At 45.6% G+C, this 22,151-nt stretch overlaps 1 protein-coding gene across 11 annotated transcripts in view; it reads left to right on the forward strand.

Moving 5' to 3' along the window:
- The window catches only part of LOC146353483 (gametocyte-specific factor 1-like), a 35,440-nt gene extending 17,032 nt beyond the window's left edge, over nucleotides 1-18,408 (forward strand). For 10 of the 11 annotated variants that reach the window (XM_084836528.1, XM_084836534.1, XM_084836526.1 and 7 more), the window contains exon 9: nucleotides 11,856-14,396. In XM_084836528.1, coding sequence (XP_084692654.1) covers nucleotides 11,856-11,869 — 14 coding nt within the window. In that variant the 3' untranslated portion in view covers nucleotides 11,870-14,396. Of the gene's footprint in view, nucleotides 1-11,855 lie in introns of all 11 variants that reach the window. The other variant, XM_084836529.1, reaches the window with a different exon arrangement.
- Nucleotides 18,409-22,151: the final 3,743 nt, after the last annotated feature.

The raw sequence follows: 22,151 nt of genomic DNA on the forward strand, positions 1-22,151 counted from the left end.
CTGCAGAAGGAGCAAAGCTGAAAGGATGTTTGCCAACTTTCTCTTCTATGAGAAGCTGGGAATAAACATCCCACAGGCTCTAGGGATGAGTAGAGTTGTGAGGCAGATTGAGTACTGTGAAGAGATCCCAGAATGTAAAAAAGCTTAAGTGGTAGTGTATTCAGAGGCAAGGTAGCTGAAAGGGGGATGCAGACTAGGCACTCAGTAACTCAGTAACTCAAGTAACTCAGAAACAGGAACTTAAGGACAAAGGGATCTGAAGCAATTTCACATTTTGACTTGGGCTGACCTGCCAATTGGCTGCAGGCTTCTAATTTTAAACTTGTTGCCTCCATTTAGTTCTGACATGGATGACCGGCCACCTGCACACTCTGTTTTCGTACACAGCCTCTGCGTGGTATGCAAATGCATTCTTCATCTGCTGCTGGCAATAGTCTTTACTTACAAGTTGTTGCTCATGTAAAATCTCTGCCAGCAGCTAATGCTATGTATGCCAAAGATGCTACAGTCAGGGCCAGAAATATTGGAACAAGGATAACTGTTTTGGCAGTTGGCCTCCATACACCACCACATTGAAGTTGAAAGGAAACACACCCAGATGGGAGTGAAGTCAGGACTTTCACCTGTAATTCAAGGGGTTTGACAAAAGTGGGGCACTAACCATTCAGGAAGGACAGCCAGTGGCATACACACACCCCCATCGTTGGTGGCTCATAAGTAATGGAACGAATGGCTGACAAGCAGCTGCATGGCCAGGTGTGGCCTGTTTCCTGGGCACCCCATGACCAGTCAAGCAGATAAAAGGCCTAGAGGTGGTTCTAAGTGTTACATTTGCATTTGGTGTTCACTGGAACTCCCAACATGAGGTCCAAAGAGGTGTCCATGCGAGTGAAGGAGGCCATCATTAGGCTGAGGAAACAAAATAAACCCATCAGAGAGGTAGTAAAAACAGTGGGAGTGGCTAATACAACAGTTTGGAACATCCTGAAAAAGAAGGAATTAACTGACAAGCTCAGCAACAGCAAAAGGCCTGGAAGACCACGGAAGACAACTAAAGTGGATGACCACAGAATTCTGCGCATGGTGAAGAGGAACCCTTTCACAACATCTAGCCAGGTCAAGAACGCTCTTGAGGAGGTAGGCATGTCATTGTCAATGTCTACAGTCAAGAGACGGCTGTATGAATGTACATACAGAGGCTTCACAACAAGGTGCAAACCACTGGTAACCCTCAAGAACAGAAAGGCCAGATTAGCCTTTGCCAGCAAACACCTAAAACCTGCCCAGTTCTGGAATAAGATTCTTTGGACTGATGAAACCAAGATTAACTTGTACCAGAATGATGGGAAGAGAAAAGTATGGAGAAGGAAAGGAACAGCTCATGATCCAAAGCATACCACATCATCTGTCAAACATGGTGGGGCAGGCAGTGTTATGGCATGGGCATGTATGGCTGCCAATGGAACCAGGTCACTGGTGTTTATTGATGACCTGACTGCTGATAAAAGCAGCAGGATGAATTCTGAAGTGTATAGGGCTATACTTTCTGCTCAGGTTCAGCTGAATGCTGCCAAACTGCTAGGACGCCGCTTCATATTGCAGATGGATAATGACCCAAAACATACAGCAAAAGCTACCCAAGAGTTTCTCAAGGCAAAGGAGTGGGATGTTCTTCAATGGCCAAGTCAGACACCTGATCTCAACGCAATAGAGCATGCTTCTCACTTACTGAACACAAGACTGAAGGCAGGAAGACCCACAAACAAGCAGCAGCTGAAGGCAGCTGCAGTGAAGACCTGGCAAAGCATCTCGAGGGAGGACACTCAGCATTTGGCCATGTCCATGGCTTCCAGACTTCAGGCAGTCATTGACTGCAAAGGATTTTCATCCCGGTATTAAAGGCGATCCTTACGTTTGAAATGATGTTGGTTTGTTCCACTACTTATGAGCCACCAACGACGGGTGTGTGTGTATGCCACTGGCTGTACTTCCTGAATGGGTAGTGCCCCACTTTTGTCAAACCCCCTGAATTACAGCTGAAAGTCCTGACTTAGCTCCCATCTGGGTGTGTTTCCTTTCAACTTCGATGTGGTGGTGTACAGAGGCCAACTGCCAAAACAGTTATCCCTGTTCCAATATTTCTGGCCCTGACTGTATGTAGACCCTAACTGCCACCCTATGGTCTGTCTGCCAAATCAGAAGATTTTGTCTATTCCTCCCAGGCAAGGAGGGGGCTTATTTTTTTGGCTAAGTGTTCTCTTTGCTTGCTGGGAATAAGCCTGATTTGGCTTGGAGCATTCAGTTCCATGTGACTGTGGGAAAGGATCCTAGGTCAGTGATGGAGCTTGTGCTTCACACACACACACACACAAGGTCTGACATACAGCCCCCAGAACCATTTGTAGCAGGGCTGGGAAAGAACTCTGCTTGAGACTCAGAAAACTGCCACCAAAGCAAGTCCTCAGGACTCCTCAAATACCATTTCTGCATGGGGAGGTCTAATTCTCGAAGAGTGGGGAAAGCAGCATTCTGAACCATATTCATATTTCCCCTCAAATTTCTGATTCTTTGATTTGATAGTCATAGCTACACGGAACTTTCAGGTTGCTCACAACATGGGTCTTAACAATACCTCTACATTTGTATTCACATTTTTTTCCAGGGGTACTTATAAATTATTCAGGGAGTTTATTATTCTTGCTCTACTTATCTGAGCTTCTCCTTAAAGATAGAAAGGGCCTGAAAGAGGCAGCTGCTACTCTGGGCATGTCATGGAAGCACAGTGCAGCCTGCAAGACAGCTGTTTTTATTTGAAAGAGGGCTGTGCACTGCCTAAACCTGTCACACTTAGGTCAGTAGGGAGGTGAAGATCCATGTGCAACTCCTGTAATGTTTTTCCCTTCTAACCTGTCAGAGGTCTTACTGACAATGGAGCCTGGAGATAATTTGTATGTTCTTCAGGCTGATTATGAATCTGCTTCATATGTGCAGGGATACATTCCCATGTTACTCCACTTAGAGCATCATGGTTGGGGAAATGATAGGAGAATATCCTAGGGTTTCTCCTAGTTCTGCATTCTAGAGTGAAAGTGACCCATTTCTTGACAATGACAACCTGGGAAGAGGTGGCAACAGCCACGAACAAACATATGAGGAATAGAAACATGCACTCCTCCCTTAAAATGGATTCCATTCACAAGCTTCTCTGGAGAGAGGTGTTAAGCCAATATAGCTACTGGGTTAATATATACAACATGTTAATTTATTGAGCAGTTGTTGTAGATTAGAGTGTGGAACACTGAGAGGCACTTTGGTGAAAGTAGTAGATTTTTCTCTCACATGAGAGAAAAGGAGAGCCAGGGCCTGCAGGAGAAGCCACCACCACCACCACCACCACCACCACCACAGGGGAAGAGGCGTGCTTGCCGCCGCTGGGCCTGCTGCTGCCGCTGCCGCCACCACCAGGCCTTCCTTGTGGACTTCTGCCTGGCAGACCGCCAGTCCCTGCAGGACCAGGCCCCCAGGTACCGAGCCAGCTGTGCTGCTCCACCTGCCCCTCCCTGGAGGGGCTATATAAGCTGGCTGGCTGAGGTGGCCTGGGAGAGCCAGGGCCTGCAGGAGAAGCCACCACCACCACCTGGGAAGAGGCGTGCTTGCCGCCGCTGGGCCTGCTGCTGCCGCCGCTGGGCCTGCTGCCGCCGCCGCTGCCACCACCACCACCAGGCCTTCCTTGTGGACTTCTGCCTGGCAGACCGCCAGTCCCTGCAGGACCAGGCCCCCAGGTACCGAGCCAGCTGTGCTGCTCCACCTGTCCCTCCCTGGAGGGGCTACATAAGCTGGCTGGCTGAGGTGGCCTGGGAGAGCCAGGGCCTGCAGGAGAAGCCACCACCACCACCACCGGGGAAGAGGCGTGCTTGCAGCCGCTGGGCCTGCTGCCGCCGTCGCCGCTACCACCGCCACCAGGCCTTCCCTGTGGACTCCTGCCTGGCATTTTTAAGGGGATTTTAATTGTTTTGTTTGTTTGTTTTATTTTGTTGGGGGGGATTTTGTTGTGTTTTTAGGGGTGGGTAGCCTGCCTGATAGGCGGGAGCGAGGGGGCATGTGTCCACCTGATGGAGGCAGTGGGGGGAGTGTTGGGGGCCAGAACATACCGAGGCTGGGCGGCAGGCGCTGGCGGAGCGCTAGGGGCAGGCCATGCCAGCTAAGGGGAACGAGGGAGAGATGTGTAGTATCTGTCCCCTGCTCCGGGCCTGTCCAGAGCCAAAGGATGGCTGGGGGAGGCGTGACCCCATCTTCTGGCCTTCGTTTGCTGCTCTGCAATGCCAGGTCTGTTACCCAGAAAACCTCCCTCATCCATGACATGATCCTGGATGAGGGTGCAGACCTGGCATGTATTACGGAGACCTGGCTGGCCGAGGCTGCTGCTCCAACCCTTGCAGCCATGTGTCCAGCTGGATTTTCATATGCACAGCAGCCGAGGGCTGGGGATCGGGGAGGGGGAGTGGCTGTTATCTACCGAGAGTCCTTGGTCTTCACCAGACCCCCTCTCCGGGAGACCAAGGTTGTTGAGTGCATGTACTGGAGGTTGGGCCCGAAGGGCAGTCTGGGGATTCTGCTCGTGTACCGTCCACCCCGCTGCACGACTGACTCCCTGGCCGAGGTGCTTGAGGTGGTCTCTGATGTGCGTGTACAGTCCCCTAACTTACTGGTGTTGGGGGACTTCAACGTACATTCGGAGGCCATCCTCACAGGAGCACCTCGGGACTTCATGGAGACCATGGCCTCCTGGGAGCTGCACCATATTCTAACTGGGCCCACCCATGTAGCCGGTCATGCACTAGACCTTGTGTTTGTTTCTGGAGAAGCGGGGAGTGATCTGGAAGTCGGGGGTATATCCACCACCCCCTTGTCATGGTCAGATCACTATCTGGTGATGTTGGACTTCTCGGTTCCACAACCCCTCCGCAGGGGTGGAGGACCCATTAAAATGGTCCGCCCCAGGCGTCTTATGGATCCAAATGGATTCCTGAACGCGCTTGGGGATTCTCTGGGGCATGCCAACGGCCACTCGGTTGAGACCCTGGTGGGTGGCTGGAATGCCGCAATCACTGGGGCATTAGATCGGGTGGCTCCGAAACGCCCTCTCCCCCTGAACAGGGCTCAGACTGCACCATGGTTCAATCCGCGGTTACGAGCTCTGAAACAGGAGGTGAGACGGCTAGAGCGCCGGTGGCGGAAGTCTCGCTCCAAAGACGATCAGACACGGGCTAGAGCTATATCTTCAGCCTATCACGTGGCGGTGAAGGCAGCAAAAAAGGAATATTATGCTGCCTCCATCGCGTCTGCAGAGTGCTGCCCCAGGAGGCTGTTCCAAGTGGTCCGGAGCCTGGTCGGTCCTGTGGCTCCGGAACCACTGGAGCATTCTAAGGCCTCCTGTGAGGCTTTGGCAAGGCACTTTGCAGATAAAATTGATCAGATTAGGTGTGTTACTCTGCACACTGTGGATACAGTTAGTGAGCAAGAGGTGGCCTGTGGCAAACCGGTTTTGTGGGATCGGTTCCAGCTTCTTCCTCCTGATGAAGTGGACAAGGTGCTTTCATCTGTAAGGCCAACCACCTGCTTACTTGATCCTTGCCCATCTTGGCTCATTATGAGCTGCAGAGAGAGACTGGGTGAGGGGATCAAGGCGGTGGTGAACGCCTCCCTTGAGGAGGGAGTGATGTCATCAGCCCTCAAGGAGGCAGTGATAAGACCGCTCTTAAAGAAGCCCTCCTTGGATCCTCAAGTTCTGAACAACTTTCGCCCAGTCTCAAATCTGCCATTTTTGGGCAAGGTGATTGAGCGGGTGGTGGCGGTGCAGTTGAAGGCACACTTGGAAGAAACTGATTATCTAGACCCATTTCAGTCGGGCTTCAGGCCTGGGCATGGGACAGAAACGGCCTTGGTCGCCTTGGTGGATGATATGAGGAGGGCTCTGGATAGGGGTGAATGCTCCTTCCTTGTTTTCCTCGACCTCTCAGCGGCTTTTGATACCGTTGACCACGGTATCCTCCTGGACCGCCTGGAGGGGTTGGGCATTGGAAACACTGTATTGCGGTGGTTCCAGTCCTTCCTCTCTGGCAGGTACCAGAGGGTAGCACTGGGAGAGGAGGTTTCGGACCCGTGGCCACTTACTTGTGGGGTGCCACAGGGTTCCATCCTCTCCCCGATGCTATTTAACATCTATGTGAAGCCACTGGGGGCTATCATCAGGAGGTTTGGGGTGCAGTGTCATCAATATGCGGATGACACTCAGCTCTACCTCTCATTCAAATCTTCACCAAGGTTGGCCGTAGAATCCCTATCCAAATGTCTGGAGACGGTGAGTGGCTGGATGGGGAGGAATAAGCTGAAGCTCAACCCTGACAAGACCGAGGTACTTTTGGTGGGAGACAAGAGGAAGCTGGGGGATGTTGACCTGGTGTTGAATGGGGTACAGCTACCCTTGAAAGACCAGGTCCGCAGCCTGGGGGTCATTTTGGACTCCCAGCTGTCCATGGAGGCTCAGGTGTCAGCTGTGAGCCGGACAGCGCTGTATCAACTCCATCTGATACGGCGGCTGCGCCCCTACCTTCCCGACCATCTGCTCCCATCGGTAGTACATGCCCTGGTCTCCTCTCGTTTAGACTACTGTAATGCGCTCTACGTGGGGTTACCCTTGAAGACGGTTCGGAAACTGCAGCTGGTACAGAACGCGGCGGCTAGCCTGATTAAAGGCAGCCGCCGGCGAGATCACATCACTCCAGTGCTGAAGGAGTTGCACTGGTTACCAGTTGTTTTCCGGGCCAAATTCAAGGTGTTGGTTTTGACCTTTAAAACCCTATATGGTTCCGGCCCAGCCTATCTTAAGGAGCGCCTCCAGCAACACCAGACAGGCCGCTTAACAAGATCAGCCTCGGATGGCCTTCTCTCTGTCCCATCAGCCAGGACAGCTAGACTGGTGGGGACGAGGGAGAGGGCCTTCTCTGTGGTGGCCCCCACTCTGTGGAACTCCCTCCCTAGGGAACTCCGTCATGCCCCCTCTTTAATGAGCTTCCGTCGTGCATTAAAAACGTGGTTGTTCAGGTAGGCATTTGGGGTGGGTTAGGGTATTTTTTTTAAAAAAAAATTTATGGTAAAATTTTATTGTTTTAAATTGTTTATGGTGGGTTGTACATCGCCCAGAGTGGCTGGGTGACCAGTCAGATGGGCGATTAATAAATTTAATAAATAAATAAAATAAATAAATGCATGCTCAAAGAAATGGAACCTTGGAGGGGGGAAGAAAGTTGAGCTTAGCATAAATAGGTAATGGTTTTCCTTGAGACATCCCAGAGGTGAGAAGGGGCTCATAACCCTACGGAATATGCAAAATCAGAGCCTTGATTGTCATGATCTCTCAAAACCAACCAACACCACCCCACCTGCTTTAAACTCTTCAAACAGCAGCGTAACTGGTTTTGCTGAGGTGTGTGTACAAGCCAGTTCCCCTCTAGCTGTGTGAAACCAGAACCACTGAAATGGAGTGAAAGGCATAAATGTAGTCTGCATAAGGTAAACAAGGAGATAACAACATAAGCATCTGTGTTGAGTCATAGTACCACTGAAAGTAACTTAGAGTAGCTCTGCACATTATAATGCCCCATTAACTGCAGTGCTTTTAGAATAGCAGTCCAAACATCTTTTCTTTTGCTTTTATTAATCCATCTAATTGAACCATCTAAAACAGATTGCTCAGCAGGAGTTCTGTGTGTCAAATCTGGCCCACATACTTTAGGGAAGTACAAGATGTATTTGTGTTCCTCATCTGTTTAATTTCTCCTGAAACACAAGATGGAGGAGGATTCAGTACTGTATATAGAACGTTAATCCACTATGGTAGTGTCATCTTCTGGCTGGCTCTGGTATGCTTCTTTTTCCTCAGGGGTGGAAATGATAACGTTTTCAAAGTGTTTGAAAGAGGGCCATCCTGGTCCCAGATTGAGAGACCATGTCATGCAATGATCAGTGGGTGGAAAATCTCAATAAACTTCTGCTGTGACGCTGTGTGCTCATAAATCCCCTTGGCCTGCTCAGAATCATGGCTTTCCTTAGAGAGACTGTCAGAGTTAAATCTCTTGAAAAGGAAAGCTTTGAAGGGAAGAAGCCTGAAGCCGAGTGGATAATTAAGTAGTTCAATATCAAACTTTTTGAATGCTGTGAAACTCAATCCCAGTTTTATTTTTATTAACATTTATATAGCACCTTATTTGCTAAAAAGCCATCAAGGTGGTGCTCAGCAATTCAAAACAACAAAACCTTTGTTGTTGTTGTTCAGTCGTTCAGTCGTGTCCGACTCTTTGTGACCTTATGGACCATAGCACGCCAGGCCTTCCTGTCCTGCACTGTCTCCTGGAGCGTGCTCAAGTCCATATTCATTGCATCAGTGATGCGATCAACAAAACCTTAACACAATAAAAATAAGAACATTAAAAACAGTAAAATATTAAAAAAATTAATTTAAAGGCTAAATTAAAAAGATGCATCTTCACTCCCTTCTAAAAGCCAAGAGAATGGGACTCAATTGTAGTTCTTGAGGAAGCGCATTCCACAGTTTGGGAGTGACATAGGAGAAAGCCCTTTCATGTGTACCTGACGAACAGGCATCTGCAGGTGATGCTGTCCTCAAAAGAGCCTCTCCTGCATACCTTAATACCTGAGCAGGTTCATAACAAGACAGGTGGTCCCTTGGATAGCCAGTTCCTAGCTGTTTAAGGCTTTAAACATTAAAAGCAACACCTTGAATTGAGCTCAGAAAGCAAATGGCAACCAGTTCAGGTCTTTCAAAACAAGTGTACCATGGTCCCAATACCATGCACTGATTAGCAGCCTAGCAGCTGCATTTTGTACCAATTGCAGCTTCTAGACACCCTTCAGGGGTAGCTCCACATAAGCACATTGCAATAGTCTAAACGTGATGCAACCAAGGCATAGATAACTCTTTCCAAGTCAGACCAATTCAGGAAGGGTCACACCTGATGCACTAAGCTTATTGTGCAAATGCACTCCTTGCCACTGCTGTCACCTGAAGATCCAGAGACAGTGTAGGATCAAGGAGCCCTTCAGCCATAGCCTGCTGTACCACTGAATAACCTGGTGGGTAGGGGTGAGATGCACTCTTCCCTCAGCCAGGTCTGTGTGATACATGCCAGATGTGCATTCTCACCCAGAATGAGATCCTGGATGAGCGATGTTTTCCCAACAACTGACCTGGTGTTAAAAAGCAGGACCTTCGGGCTAGGAGGTCTGTCTTCACTGTCACCATAGCTGCTTTCAGTAGATAACAACTTGAAAAGAGGGCCCAAAAAGGCCAAACAGTGGCCAGGGTGGAATCTCCTGCCCTATCTCCCCCTGCTGGTTATCATTTAAATTATCACTCCCAACCCTCTCCCATTTCCTCACCCTCCAAGACACATTACATAACGCCCACTATAGCAACATTAAAACCACCTAAAAATAAAAGTTCTTGGAGATGCAGGCCCTACTAGCAAATGATGACCCCCTTAGGTGGCACCCCCACCACCAAGGGCAGCATTTCTCTTACAGCCCCTGGCTCCCAGCCATAGTCCAGTAGGTCTGGGGCTACTGGAAAATGCTGAGTCTTTACCAGGCAGCTTTTGGAAGCAGAAACTGTCTGGGCAGCCAGATATCCTTCAACAGGCCTACTGGAGAGGGAGGTTCCCCAGGCAAGTCAGCAAGCAAGTTGGTAAGAGCTTACTTACTATCAGTCCCTAGGGCAGCTGGTCTTCCCCTCTCACTCCTGGAGCAGCTGCTGGTGTTGCTGCTATACATTTATAAAGATGTTGCTTTGTAAATATGGACATGTTGATAGTCTGGATACCTTGTTCAGGATAATTAATAGTTGCTCTGATAACGCAGTTAGCGATTCCATAATCAAGCATGTTTTTGAGCCTATGAATTTCACTGATTCTATTGTCCATCCGGACTTCACAAGTAGTGGGGCGACTATATTGGTTTGATAGCCTTACTTAGGTGGCTTTAGGCAAAGTGCTGTCTTTCAGCATCGCTCCCCGCCCAACATCTGCTATACGGAAGCAATACTTGCCTTACTGAGATGCTGTATGAACTAGCATTTTTATAGTGCATTTTAGAGAGCAATCCTGTGGTCCTTGGGAGATCTTCCCAGGGAATATAGGATAGTTTGGAATCCCCCTCCTGAGGCCATAGACACTGCTACAACCTTGAGAGGGGGACTCTTTTAAGTTCTGATCTGCCTCGCAGCCACCATGAGAAGAACGGTGCCGGCTGCTTCCTGAGGTCATAAATGTGGCCCCAGAAGGAGGGAAACACAAACATTCCAGTGGGAGGGGAGAGGCCGGGATACAAGAAATCCTATAGCCTCTCCAGCCCTGGCCCAGCCCCTGGCAGTGCACCTTCTCTAGGCAGGCTCAGAGGCCTGTCTAGATGAAACTTTTGTAAAAAGAGGCAAAGATAACCTCTGTCATTCTTCCTGCCCTGCTGGCAGCAGCCCAGCAGGGCACTGAGTATTCAGAAGCCTCTAAGATTGGAGGCTTCCTTCTAAGTGTTCAGTGCATTTTACATTATGTCACTCCCTACAACAGCACTGTAAAATAGGACAGTATTGTCCTCAAATAGCAGTTGGGACCTGAGGCTGAGAACATAGTTTGCCTAAGACCAGGAGTGCATCTATGAGATTTGAACTGAGGATTTTCTGGCTCACATTCTTAGCCCAGGTATGTAAAAATGCTTATGATAAGTAAGATACATCTCTTAAGTTAAAAGCTTTTCAAATACAATTTTTGGCCATTATGGCTAGTTGGCTAGTGCAAACCTTTGTGACTTAGTAACTTTAAGTATTTTAAAAACTCAGGAGTGATATATAACAGCTAAGAATTAGCCATTGGTGGCAGATGTACAGAGTTATTCCCTTCTGCGAAACCCAGTTTTCTGTGGATCACCTCATACCGCTTTTCTAAATTGCATGTGCAGCTCACATGTGTTTTCCTAAATGGCATAAAACCCTGAGTTAGAGGAATAAGCATTGGTTCTTTGGCATATAGCTTGACTTCCCCTAGCACTTCACTGAGCATCCTCCTCAAAGCAGAAAGAAATGTTTCAGACTTTGATGTTGATTGTAGGAGGGGCAGAAATCGCCATTCAAGATTAGATTATAAGAATTGTTGGATCCCCAGCTTGACACTGCTGTTTCAAGAAGTTTCTTCCTAAGTCTTCTGAGACTCTCTCTATCTGTAAATATCCTGAGCATATAGAACCATATGTCAAAAAAGGGTCTGCCCCAGGGTTGCATGTTTTGTTCAAAGGATCAATGGGCTAAATAAGGAGTAGGGTAAAAGATGACCAACCCCCAAGTCTCTTTTCTTCATGGGCTAATGCTACAACTCTAGTTTAAGGGGGGGGGGGACTCCTCTGAGAATCCATTATCTGCCTAGAGTTAATTTGAATGATGATTTGACAGAATTCATTTTGTTCAGGAGGACTTCAAACCCTTATCCAATTTCCCAGCTCCTTGCCTGACTAAAAGATCTGTACTACATTGACCCCTGGGACTTATTGACAAGACAAATTCTGAGTTTGCCCACAGTTCTAATTCTTCATCTGTTGAGAAAGCGGTTTGTCCTTCCTGTGTATATCTCTGTGACCAAACTAACTCTGCAAGGGATTGGTGGTGTTGTCTTGAGATAATGGCCTGTATGTTAGTGGAGTCACAAAACCATTTTGCCTGATACTGCTTGCACGTGGATTATCATGGCTTCTATTTCGAGGCCTAAAATTGCTTGCTTTTAATTTAATTGCAGATGCTGGAAATTGAAGACCATGACAGAAACTGTCCCATCCAGTGGTTATCAAGTAGTCATTATCTACTCTCTTCAAAAGATTGGAGTGCCAATAAAGAGACTCAGACTAAACTGTGTTCCTGTTTGGGCTGGCTAAACTAAACAAGCTCTGAAAATGCAAACTCTTAATCCTAAATGTGGCAGTTAACACTATTGTTACCTATGGTATGTTAATATGCACTAGGATCTCCTCTCTCAAAAGCCCAGTGAAACAGGCAATCGTTGTACAAAATGCAGATGAACAGGAGAAATTCTCAGTTGATGGAAATTGTAAAACCCCTTGGATCATTGGGATGGGGGAGGGGTCAACTCTTTATCACACAACCAAAACTGGTGCTGTAGTTCTTGAGTTGTGATTTAAAAATGGTTATGGTATTGTTCTGATTAATTTTACTGTATTGGGTTTGCTTGTTGATAAGAACAAATAAGCATAATACACCAGGAACTCCTCTACAAAAGCAAAAATGATGAACAGGAGAAATTCCCAGTTGCTGGAAATCACTGGATGCAGGCATACTCTCTGGGAGAGAGGGAATGAACGTATCAGCACACAAGTGAAACTGGTGGTGTTCTGAGTCACGATTTAAAATGGTTATGCCATTTATTGATTAATTTTACTGTATTGTGTTTGCTTGTCAACAAGAACAAATCGCCATGCTAGATCAGAACACTGGTCTATTTGCACTCCTTCATGCCTGTGGGGATGCTGACATTTGTCTTGCATCTTTCAGCAGCATCCATAGTGGTGTATTTAGTCACCTTGCCTGGGAAAGGATTGAGAAAGCACCCCCGTAGTACAGTGCTTCCTGTCCGCTGGAAGTAGCATGGACTGCTCAGGGCTAGGAAGAAATAAAGGGAAAACAGTAGTTGAAGTGGCACAATCCACACCTGTGATTTTGCTGCTTCCACTGCCAGATAGTCTTCCTTCCTGCTGTCTCCTTCGTCACCCACTTCTCATTGCTGTTTGTGGCATAGACAGAGGAAGAAATTGTTCCAGGGACAAATAGCTTGAGGACTATACCTGATACCTTGTGGACCATAACTGTTAGTTCAAACTGAACAAAAGCAGGGGCAGATGGTGTGGGCCTTTCCCACAGTATTGGCACTCTCCTGGAAAACTGCTGATACCTTGGGAAAGATCCATGCAGTGGAGACCCACCCATGTGTTTTCAGGACATTTTAAATCATCATAGTGACATGATTATCTAGGTGCTCCACCACAAACTTACGTTGGCAGCTGATAGCTGAAAGGCATGGTGATTTCATGATGTCCTGAGATTAAGAGTTATCTGAATGAAAAAGCAACCCAGATCACGTCACTCCGTCCCTTGACATGCCTAAAACGCTGGGTGCATCTGCCTTTATTCCAACCTTCCCCAACCTGGGCTTCTCATGAGAATCTACTGTGGGAAACAGGCTGCTGGACTAAATGGGAGGCTTTTGGTCTGATCCAGTAGGGCTCTTCTTACTTAGTCTATGGTCTGCAGCAAAGGTCATTAGTCTTTGCTGCCTCCCTTTTCATGTCTACCAGATGCAAACGATGAATGATCATAAAGCTAATGCTATCAAAAGGAGTTGGGCTGGGCCTTTAACTTTGAGATGCTTCATTGATAAATGTTCGACCTCAATTTCCTTTCTTCAGCATGTTCAAAAGAATTCTGGCAAACACAAGTTGGCCATTGATAGTCCCTCTTATCTCACAGGCTTGTGCGTCTTTACTTCAGTGGAAGGAGCATATTTAGTTGCTGAATGAAGTTGAGAGGCTTATTTGAAGCATTTCATCCTCACCCCAAACAGCCTGGTTGCTAAGGTTAAGCCCCCAAACACTTCCCACAAATGCTTTCTTGTTTGGCAAGCTTTGTAGATTTTTTTCTGTTGGCATGGTAATTTTTGATGCTGAGGGAACAGCTAGTTTGATTTCTGATGAATACTTAAGTTTACCCTTTTTCTGACTAAACTTCTGCAAAAAATTATTGTAGATCTTTAAAGAATTTAAAAGCAATCTTTATTAAAATCTTAGTAATAACTTGAGTTGTTGACTCTATATTCACTGAAGTTTAAGAACAGTTATAAGGTAATGAATGCAAGCTGGTGGGATTCCCTTAGTGAAAATGCAAACAAGTTTCTAGTCCTCACATGCGTTTCCAGGGCTGGTTTTGAGGGTTGGCATTATTGAGCCTCACCTGGGGGTCCACTGCCAACTCATGGAACCCCTTGGCCCTGCTGCTTCTTGCTTGTTTGCCTGCCCTCTGAGTGAAGAGTGACAAGAGCAAGAAGAAAACAACTGCCAACCCTCACCTTGTCTTCTTCCTGTAGGTGATCACATAGAATGGTCCCAGAGGAAATGGGTAAGCCAATAGGCAGCAGCAACAGAGGCCTCTCCGGTACTTGCAGCTGGCATTGTGTGTTTCCATGGTATTTATGTATTTTATTGCTGTAAGCTGCCTTGGGAGGGCTTCTGCCCTGAAAGGTGGCCAAGAAATGTTTTAAATAAAACAGCGAGTTATCAGTTGGGCCTCAAAAGTATCTTGAGGACATGCAGTTTTGTAAATAGCAGGGGAAATTGTGCGGGGTGGGGTGGGGGCAAAACAAGCTGCATACTACATCTTTAAAGTAACTTTTTAATGTATTTACTGCTGGTATGTAGTGTTTTTTAAACATGGTGGCTGCCTGCAGTCACTAACTTTTTTTCCAACTGTTTTGGAATTGCAAGAAAAACAAAACTGCCATTTTTCTACAAAGGATCCATTTCCTTTGGTGCATTAAATATTAGAAAGGTTTTAGTATTGCATAGAGTTGTTCATCAGGCAGATGAAAATCTTGTTCTTTGAAACTCAGATCTTCTAGTTCTTCCAACAGAAGTTGATGTAACCAAAGATGTCTTTTACCTTAGATCAATACAGCAATAGCTGTTCCTATTAAGCTTGAATTTCTTCATTGTTACCAAAGCTCTTTGTGCACTCTAGCAAGCAACATCCAGATGTATAAACATGTAACACATGGGAGGCTTAAATGTCTGGGAAATACCACACTGAATTCCATAGACACTTCTGTGTTGTGTTTTTAGACAGATCGATGCTATTGAACTTTTTTTAAAAAAAATCATGGTCAAATATTATACTAAGTGATTTGGAATGTTTCCCTACCACTGAAATCTAATCTATAAATCAGCCATTGTTTTCAGACAGCTAGGGATGTACCAGCACTTTCGCTTACTAGAGCACTTATTGTACTGCTCTGTGCCACAGGGTTGTAATTGTTGTCAGAGTTAGATTGTCATTTCTGAGCCCAGCTTCCTTTAAGAAAATCTACTTGAAACTGCATGTTGTCGTAATTTGCCAGGCAGCCTACAATAGGAATGTTGTAACAATTTCTGAGGGAGCTGGTCTGCTTTTTGTTTTTTATGGCAAAACCAGTCTCCTGTTAGCACAAATTAGAATGCACTTCTGTATCTGTGATTCCTTTCCCTTGCCCCCTACAGTGTTGATTGACTTACTTTACCTTGTTTACCTTGTCCTAGATAAAAGCTAGAACAATGAGTTACAGAGAGGCAACAAAGGTGGTTAAAGAGTTCATTTGGGTGATCATCTGGAAGAAAGAAAGGCTTCTAAGTTAGGCTACCTTTGTTAAAAGCATTTTTAAATCTGACCCAAATGCAATGATGTGATAGATTTAGAGCTGAACACCAGTTGCCTTCTGTCCACGTATTCCTAGTGCTATTTGCGCCTAGTCCTAAAATATAATAATCTGGGTTATTTAGTAAAGTTTGCTGTATTTATGAGATTTCTAGATGGTATGTTAACATGTGACCACTTAACATGTTATAATCACTTGTTCAAAAATGGGTTGACTGTTCATCTAAACATAGCTAGCAACTGGAATAACAGGAAGCCTTTTCTGCAGACTCATAGCTTTCTAGGGTATGGCACCTTTCACAAATGAATAACCTACTTGCAGCTAGAACGTTTGCAGAACTTCTCTATGAGCTCAGTCATGATTTTTTTCACATTACATAGTGACTTACATGGGCATGATCTTTCCCTATGCAGAAATAGAATGCATGCACCGTCCTTCCAATTTCCTGTATCAGCCTGACAGGCCAAGTATATGTATGTGCAAAAGAAGGCAACAGGGCTCTTATTATGCACTATGAGGAACCCTCCATGTGCGGACATTACAGCTGCACAGGGAAGGATTGTGTCCTGGTTTTTTAAGGAAACTTTAACTTTGAGTATTCAGTAAAACTTGCTCAAAAAGGCCTGCCCACTTCATTGACGATAAAACTATGGTCTGGAAGACTGGCTCAATTTGTACCTAGCTCACATTGTCTGTCCTCCCTCACAGGTTCCTTCTTCCACTACCTGGCTTTGGCTAATCATAGTTTGCTGTGACATCCAAATTAGCGAACTATGGCTAGTTTCTTGCCTCACCTCCACAAAGTGGCTTGCAAACCCTCTTCAGGCAGTAGTTCAGGTGTCACACCAAATTGTGGTTTGCCAAATCAGGATGTGAAGGAGAAAGGGAGCATGTCAGAAAACAAGGATGCTAAAGCACCAAGCCATGGTTTGGTGTTAGTGTCTCAGTTTAGCCCCCAAGTTTGACACAGGTATTTTGGTTAAATAGCCTTAACCCCATACACACAGGCATTATTTAATTAGAGATGGACTTTAATTCTGTGGTTTAGAGCAATATTAAAATGCTCCAAGACAGTGGCTTCTTATGCAAGAACCTACTGTCCTAGAGAATGTTACTGTTGAAGAGAGATACGTTCCCATTCATGTGGGGGTGGACATTGTCACATTTTAAAATACGAAGCAAGACTAAAATCCTAAAGAGCCTTTGCTACTTATGCTAGAAGTAGCACTGCTGATAAGTCACTTTACTTTTTTTCCCCTTTTGCAAATGATTCATTCAAAATTCTGTAGTAATTTCATTGAGATATGGAGTGGATTTGCACTCATGCTATGCAGCCGTGGACTTGGGCGCATGTTGAGGGTAGACATAACACATTTGCAGCCCTCCTTTGGATAAATATCTCTAATGTCTAAATGCAGGCCAAATTTTGCTCATAATGCTTTTGGGAGTTCAGCATAAAGCAATAAACACTGTGGTTAGCCCCTTGCCAATTACAGTTTCTAAATTTTAAGCCACCTGTGTACCCTGGCTCGTGAACCAACAGAGAGGGATGCTTTTGCTATGACTTCATCGGTTGTGCTACATTTTGATTAATACTGTTTTTATATGGTGGCCCTGCATGTTACAAGTCTCACCTGTGGTATGATACTGACAGTTTCTTACACTTTCCCACACCTTACATTTCAACGCCAAACATTAGGTAATTGTATTGGAGGAATTCATATTTCCCAAATACTAGATGTGCTAGGGTGGGTATCTAACCCACAGTCCACAAAATGTAACAGAGGCCATTCTGTTGGGCTTAGTCCATGCAGTAAAGTGGAGTGGCTTCTCAACCAAAACTGTAGCCTCAGACAGTCTGTAGGGAGGCTTCCCCCCTTGGAAATATTCTAGATCCCTTTTCAGCTTTTATTGACACTGTAAGTAAAAGGGTATAGATAGTGTTCTACCGCATCACTCAGTAAGAGGTAAACTTACTCTCCGAGTATTCTGGTCAGTGACTGCAATAATAGATAAGCAATGAGGCACTTCAATTTTACGAAGCTTGAGAATTTTTATTTTAAATTGCACTGCTACCTATATTTAGGTATTAGTAGTTCTTTATTGACACCCTGTGTGCACCCCTAAGCCCCCTCCTCACAAAATATTTGGCTATGGGCTTTTTTTTTTTCAATTTACCCTATCCCAAGGCTATGGTAGCCTGGCTTTTTCAGATTTGAATCCTACATATTGTTATCTCAGTTTAATAAGCTTGGGATATGAACAAGCCTTTTGCCCGTGCATGGCAAAATTAGCTTTTTGGCCACTTGTGCAGTCCCTTCACATGAACACATGAACAAACCAGGATGTCTTCCGTCAGCTATAGTTTCCTGTTCGTTGTTTTTCCTCAAACCAGGAAAGTATGATTAACACCTTTAGAACAAGCTGTGATGTTATGCCAACTCTCCCAACACAAAACTTCCTGTCCGTACACTATATTCAACATCTAAGGTCCTCCTCCAGATGCCTGCTCTGAGGGAGGCTCAAAAGACCACAACAAGGGGGAGGGCCTTCTTGGTGGTGGTCCCCAATTATGCAATGATCTCCCTGACTAGGCCTGCCTCGTGCCAACATTGCTATCTTTTTGGCACCAGGCCAATACTTTTCTCTTTTCCCAGGCATTTGGCAGCATGTGATGAGTTTTTAATCGATCCTGGATCAGTTTTATGGTTTGGCTGATTTCTGATTGCTCAAAGTTGTGTTTAGATATATGTTGCTTCTGTGTATACTGTGTGTTGTATGTTTTTTATGTTTTTAAATTTTGCATGTTGTATTTTTAATGTTCTTAATCTTTGTAAACTGCCCAGAGCGCTTCAGTTATGAGGCAGTATAAAAATGTAATAAATAAATAAAATAAACTTCAAACCATGTCTTAATATCCTGGCATGTTCCAAAGCCATTAACCATAGTTTCCCAATTTGGACAAAATAGGAAATGATCATTAATGGAAGGCTTCCTGGTTTCTTTGCTCTCTTCCAGAGAGAGAAGCAAAGGGGCTGCATGGATGGAGAAAAGTCTTCATATCTCAGTTTATTAAGCCAAGTTAAGATTGCCCAAATGGCATGTTAAGAAAAACTTGCTGTCTTTTCGGCCTGCCTGTTGGGTCCAAGTGCTCCTTTGCACACCACTTAGGCAAAAGAGACCTACTCACTGTCATTCATGCTTTAATGATTTTCAGATTAGATTACTGCAATGCACTTCACATTGGGTTGCCCTTAAAGATGCTCTAGAAACTTCAGCTAATGTAAAATGTTCCAGGTTGATCTGTTGGCAAGCTCAAGCCTAAACAATCTGCATTACTGCTGCTAATACTTAAAATTTCTACAGCATTTTCACATGTTCAAAGTGCTTCACCATCTAATTATCATCCTTACAACAGCCCTGTGAGGCAAGCCTGTATTATCATCCCCCCTATTGCAGATGGGGAAACTGAGGCTGAGGGAAAGTTGCTTGGCCTTTACTTTATGGTGATCCTTTTTACTATTGTTTGAATTGCATACATTGTCAGTTTAGAAAGATCGTGGGTTGAATCCATTGGCAGTAGACCCGCGAAATGGAACAGCTGGAGCAATGGATTCCTCTCCCCCTGCAGCCCCCCCATGTTCCCCGAATCTTCTCTGAAGGGTTGGGGGACCCATCCCCCAGAGCATATTTGGGTGGGGGACAGCAGGTGGGGAAGAAAGCAAGGAGAAGTCCCATTGCTACTAGGGTGGCTATGTGTCCTACATTACAGAGGACAGTCCTCTGTTTGAAGGCATTCTCTAGTGGAAGTGTTGTCCCGTCCATATTGGGTTTAAAGATACAGGTGTCTTGAAGTTGTCTATCAACCTGGATAGCAGACTGAGGAGGTACACGGCTCACATGCTCTTTCTCCATTGTGGTGAGGTATATTTTTTTCTCTTTAAAAGAGATGTGAAAGTGGCAAATCTAGTTGCCACTTGTGTGACCTTGGAGTTAACCCTTTATTTTGAAAGGCCAGGGAAGGTATAAATGAATAAGAGGCATTTTTTGATTATTGTGTTGTTTTGTTAATGGTTGTGTTTCTTAAAAACAGATGCATCTTACTTGTAAATGCTATTGAAGAGCAGAATTGTTCTTTTAAAAGATAAATAAAATGGAGGAGAATGTGGCCACCTTATTTTCTAGGAGCCCTGTATCGTTTGATGTAGAAGATGCACTTGAGGTCTGGCAAGCTTCCAGCTCCCTTTTTGAGACACTGGCCTGTTGGGTGGCTCTGGGCAAATCGCTCTCTCTTCATTTCAGTTCTCCTGCTGCCCCCCTCCCCACAGTTATAAAAACAGTGAGACTGATAAGAGTGGTGACCGATCATGCTGAAAAACAGGTGCCTAAAGAGATAACAGCTGATTATTGTCTTACACAGTAGATACCCCCCACAATGAACAAATATTGGGGGGAAGTGCTGTTGGAAATAGGAGATAAAATTCCATTTGAACCAAAAATATTCCTGTTGAGTAATTTTGGAAATCGCTTTGGCAGGGGATTAATAGCAACTAGAATGGAAGTGCTTCTAAATGGAGAAAAGGGGGGCCTGTATTTTTGACAGCTGGTCAAGAATTTGGCATGGGCTTGTAGACAAGTGACATATTTACGGAAATAAAGGGAAAACATTTCAATTATCAATGGGTGATGTTGACTGTCAGAAAGCACTTTACAATTAAGGTATATTTTTGCGAACATGACACTCTCTGGAAAATCATGGTGATGAGTGTAATTTATTTAACTGTTCTTGAACAAAGTTTTTACATTTGACAGTTTCATAAAAAAATATTCTGAGCAGAAGCATAGGCAAAATACCGAAACAATTATCATTTCCTTTCGAAACAAAATACATTAAAGCTGCAATCCTATACTCAGTAGTAATCTGAGAATAAACTCCACTGAACTTAATAGGACTTATTTCTGAGCAGACATGTGCAGGATTGCACTATAAATCTTGCAAGTTAAAATATACCCTAAATTAGCTCTGGTGTTCATGCTGTTATAAAACTTATCAGTTAACTTGGACACTGTCAGTAAACCATCCTAATTTAAACATTTGACAATAATTACTGGATCTCACATAATGTTACTATCTAGTCTCTATGGCTGTGGACAAGAGTGAGTAATATGTAAGACAGATTTTGATAGTGCTGATATCTTACCATTTTTATGGTGAGAGTTACTAGGAAGGAAAATGAGATCATAAGCCACTTCACACTTCTAGTAAATGCTGTCAGTGCTGGCTGAAGGGTTTTTGGGGTGGGGGTGGGTGGTCCTCTGCCTCTGCCTGGGGGCCCAATTCCCATTGCTGCCTAGAGCACAGGTGGGCAGAAGGGAGATCTCCAGATGTTTGGGACTTCAGTTCCCCAAAGCCCCTGCCAGGATGTCCAATGGTCAGGAATGCTGGGAGTTGAAGTCCAAAAATCCAGAGATCTACTTTCTGCCCACCCCTGGCCTAGAGCGAAAGGGCCAAGTGAGCAGTTAAGCAGTGACAGCTGCTTCTCCTCCTTAGCACCCAGCCCTCAGTTTACACTCTCCCCCTAGCCTGGAAGGAAAGAGGAGGCAGGAACGGCAAAAGGAGCAGGAGCAGCAGCAGGGCTGGGAAGCTTTGGGGATCAGCTGTGGGCCTCTTTTGAAGTGTCGGCCTCAGCAGGTGCCTTACAATGCCAGTCCCTCACCAGAGCCAGCCCTGCTGTTCAGCAGAATGAGGACGACCACCTCAGGTAGCTGTTTCAGGGTGTCATGATGGACGGACAGCAAATGGTCAGTTATTTAATGTATTCTTGCATTTTTATTGCCAAGGAGGGGGTGAGGTGCTTGTGGGATGTTCTGCCTCAGGTGCCAAAGTAATGTGGCTGGCCTTGGATCTCTACAGTGTGACTTCAGGGCCAGAGAGAGGGGAAGAGGAAGAGGCAGGAGTGCTATTTGCCGCTCCGCTTCAGGCAGCAAAATATCTTGGGCCAGCCCTGTCCTTCACACCAGCCCTGATGCTGTTACTGAGGGCCATTTCAGCAAGATGCCTGGCCTTGCCACAGAGAACACACTGTCTAGGGTGTTGCAGCCAAATCCTGGCTCTTTGACATATGGTGCACCTGTACAATACACGTTGTGCCTGGGACGCCCCAGGTTGAACATAGATCCTGAGCCTCATTGCTTTACTACAAGGGGCTGAACCTGGGACCTTTTCATGTGAAGCGTGTTTTCATTGTGTTACAGTCCCGTCCCCCCCCCCCGCCGCAATACCTATTATCTTGGTTTTCTTCTCCTGAGAGACAAACTACAATAACTATGTTGGCATGGTCAAGTGGCCTTTCAGCAGTCTTTCCCCAACCAGGCACCCTCCAGAGAGTTTGGACTACAACTCCCATAGCCCCAGGCAACTGGCCACGCTGGCTGAAGCTGATGGGAGTTGTAATCCACAACATCTTGAGGGTGCCCAGTTAGGGAAAGGCTGAGCCACCAGGCACTTGGTTTGACTTAATATGCCGTCACCAGGCCCCCTAGATGAATCTGTTGAAACTCCGGCCTTTACTTTCCCTTTCCAATTATTGTACACCTCACCTGCTTCCTTTGTCCAGGTTT

This window comes from Heloderma suspectum, chromosome 2 (genome assembly GCF_057233095.1).
Source record: "Heloderma suspectum isolate Gila_16-S chromosome 2, 16-S_ref, whole genome shotgun sequence".
Lineage (NCBI taxonomy): Eukaryota > Metazoa > Chordata > Lepidosauria > Squamata > Helodermatidae > Heloderma > Heloderma suspectum.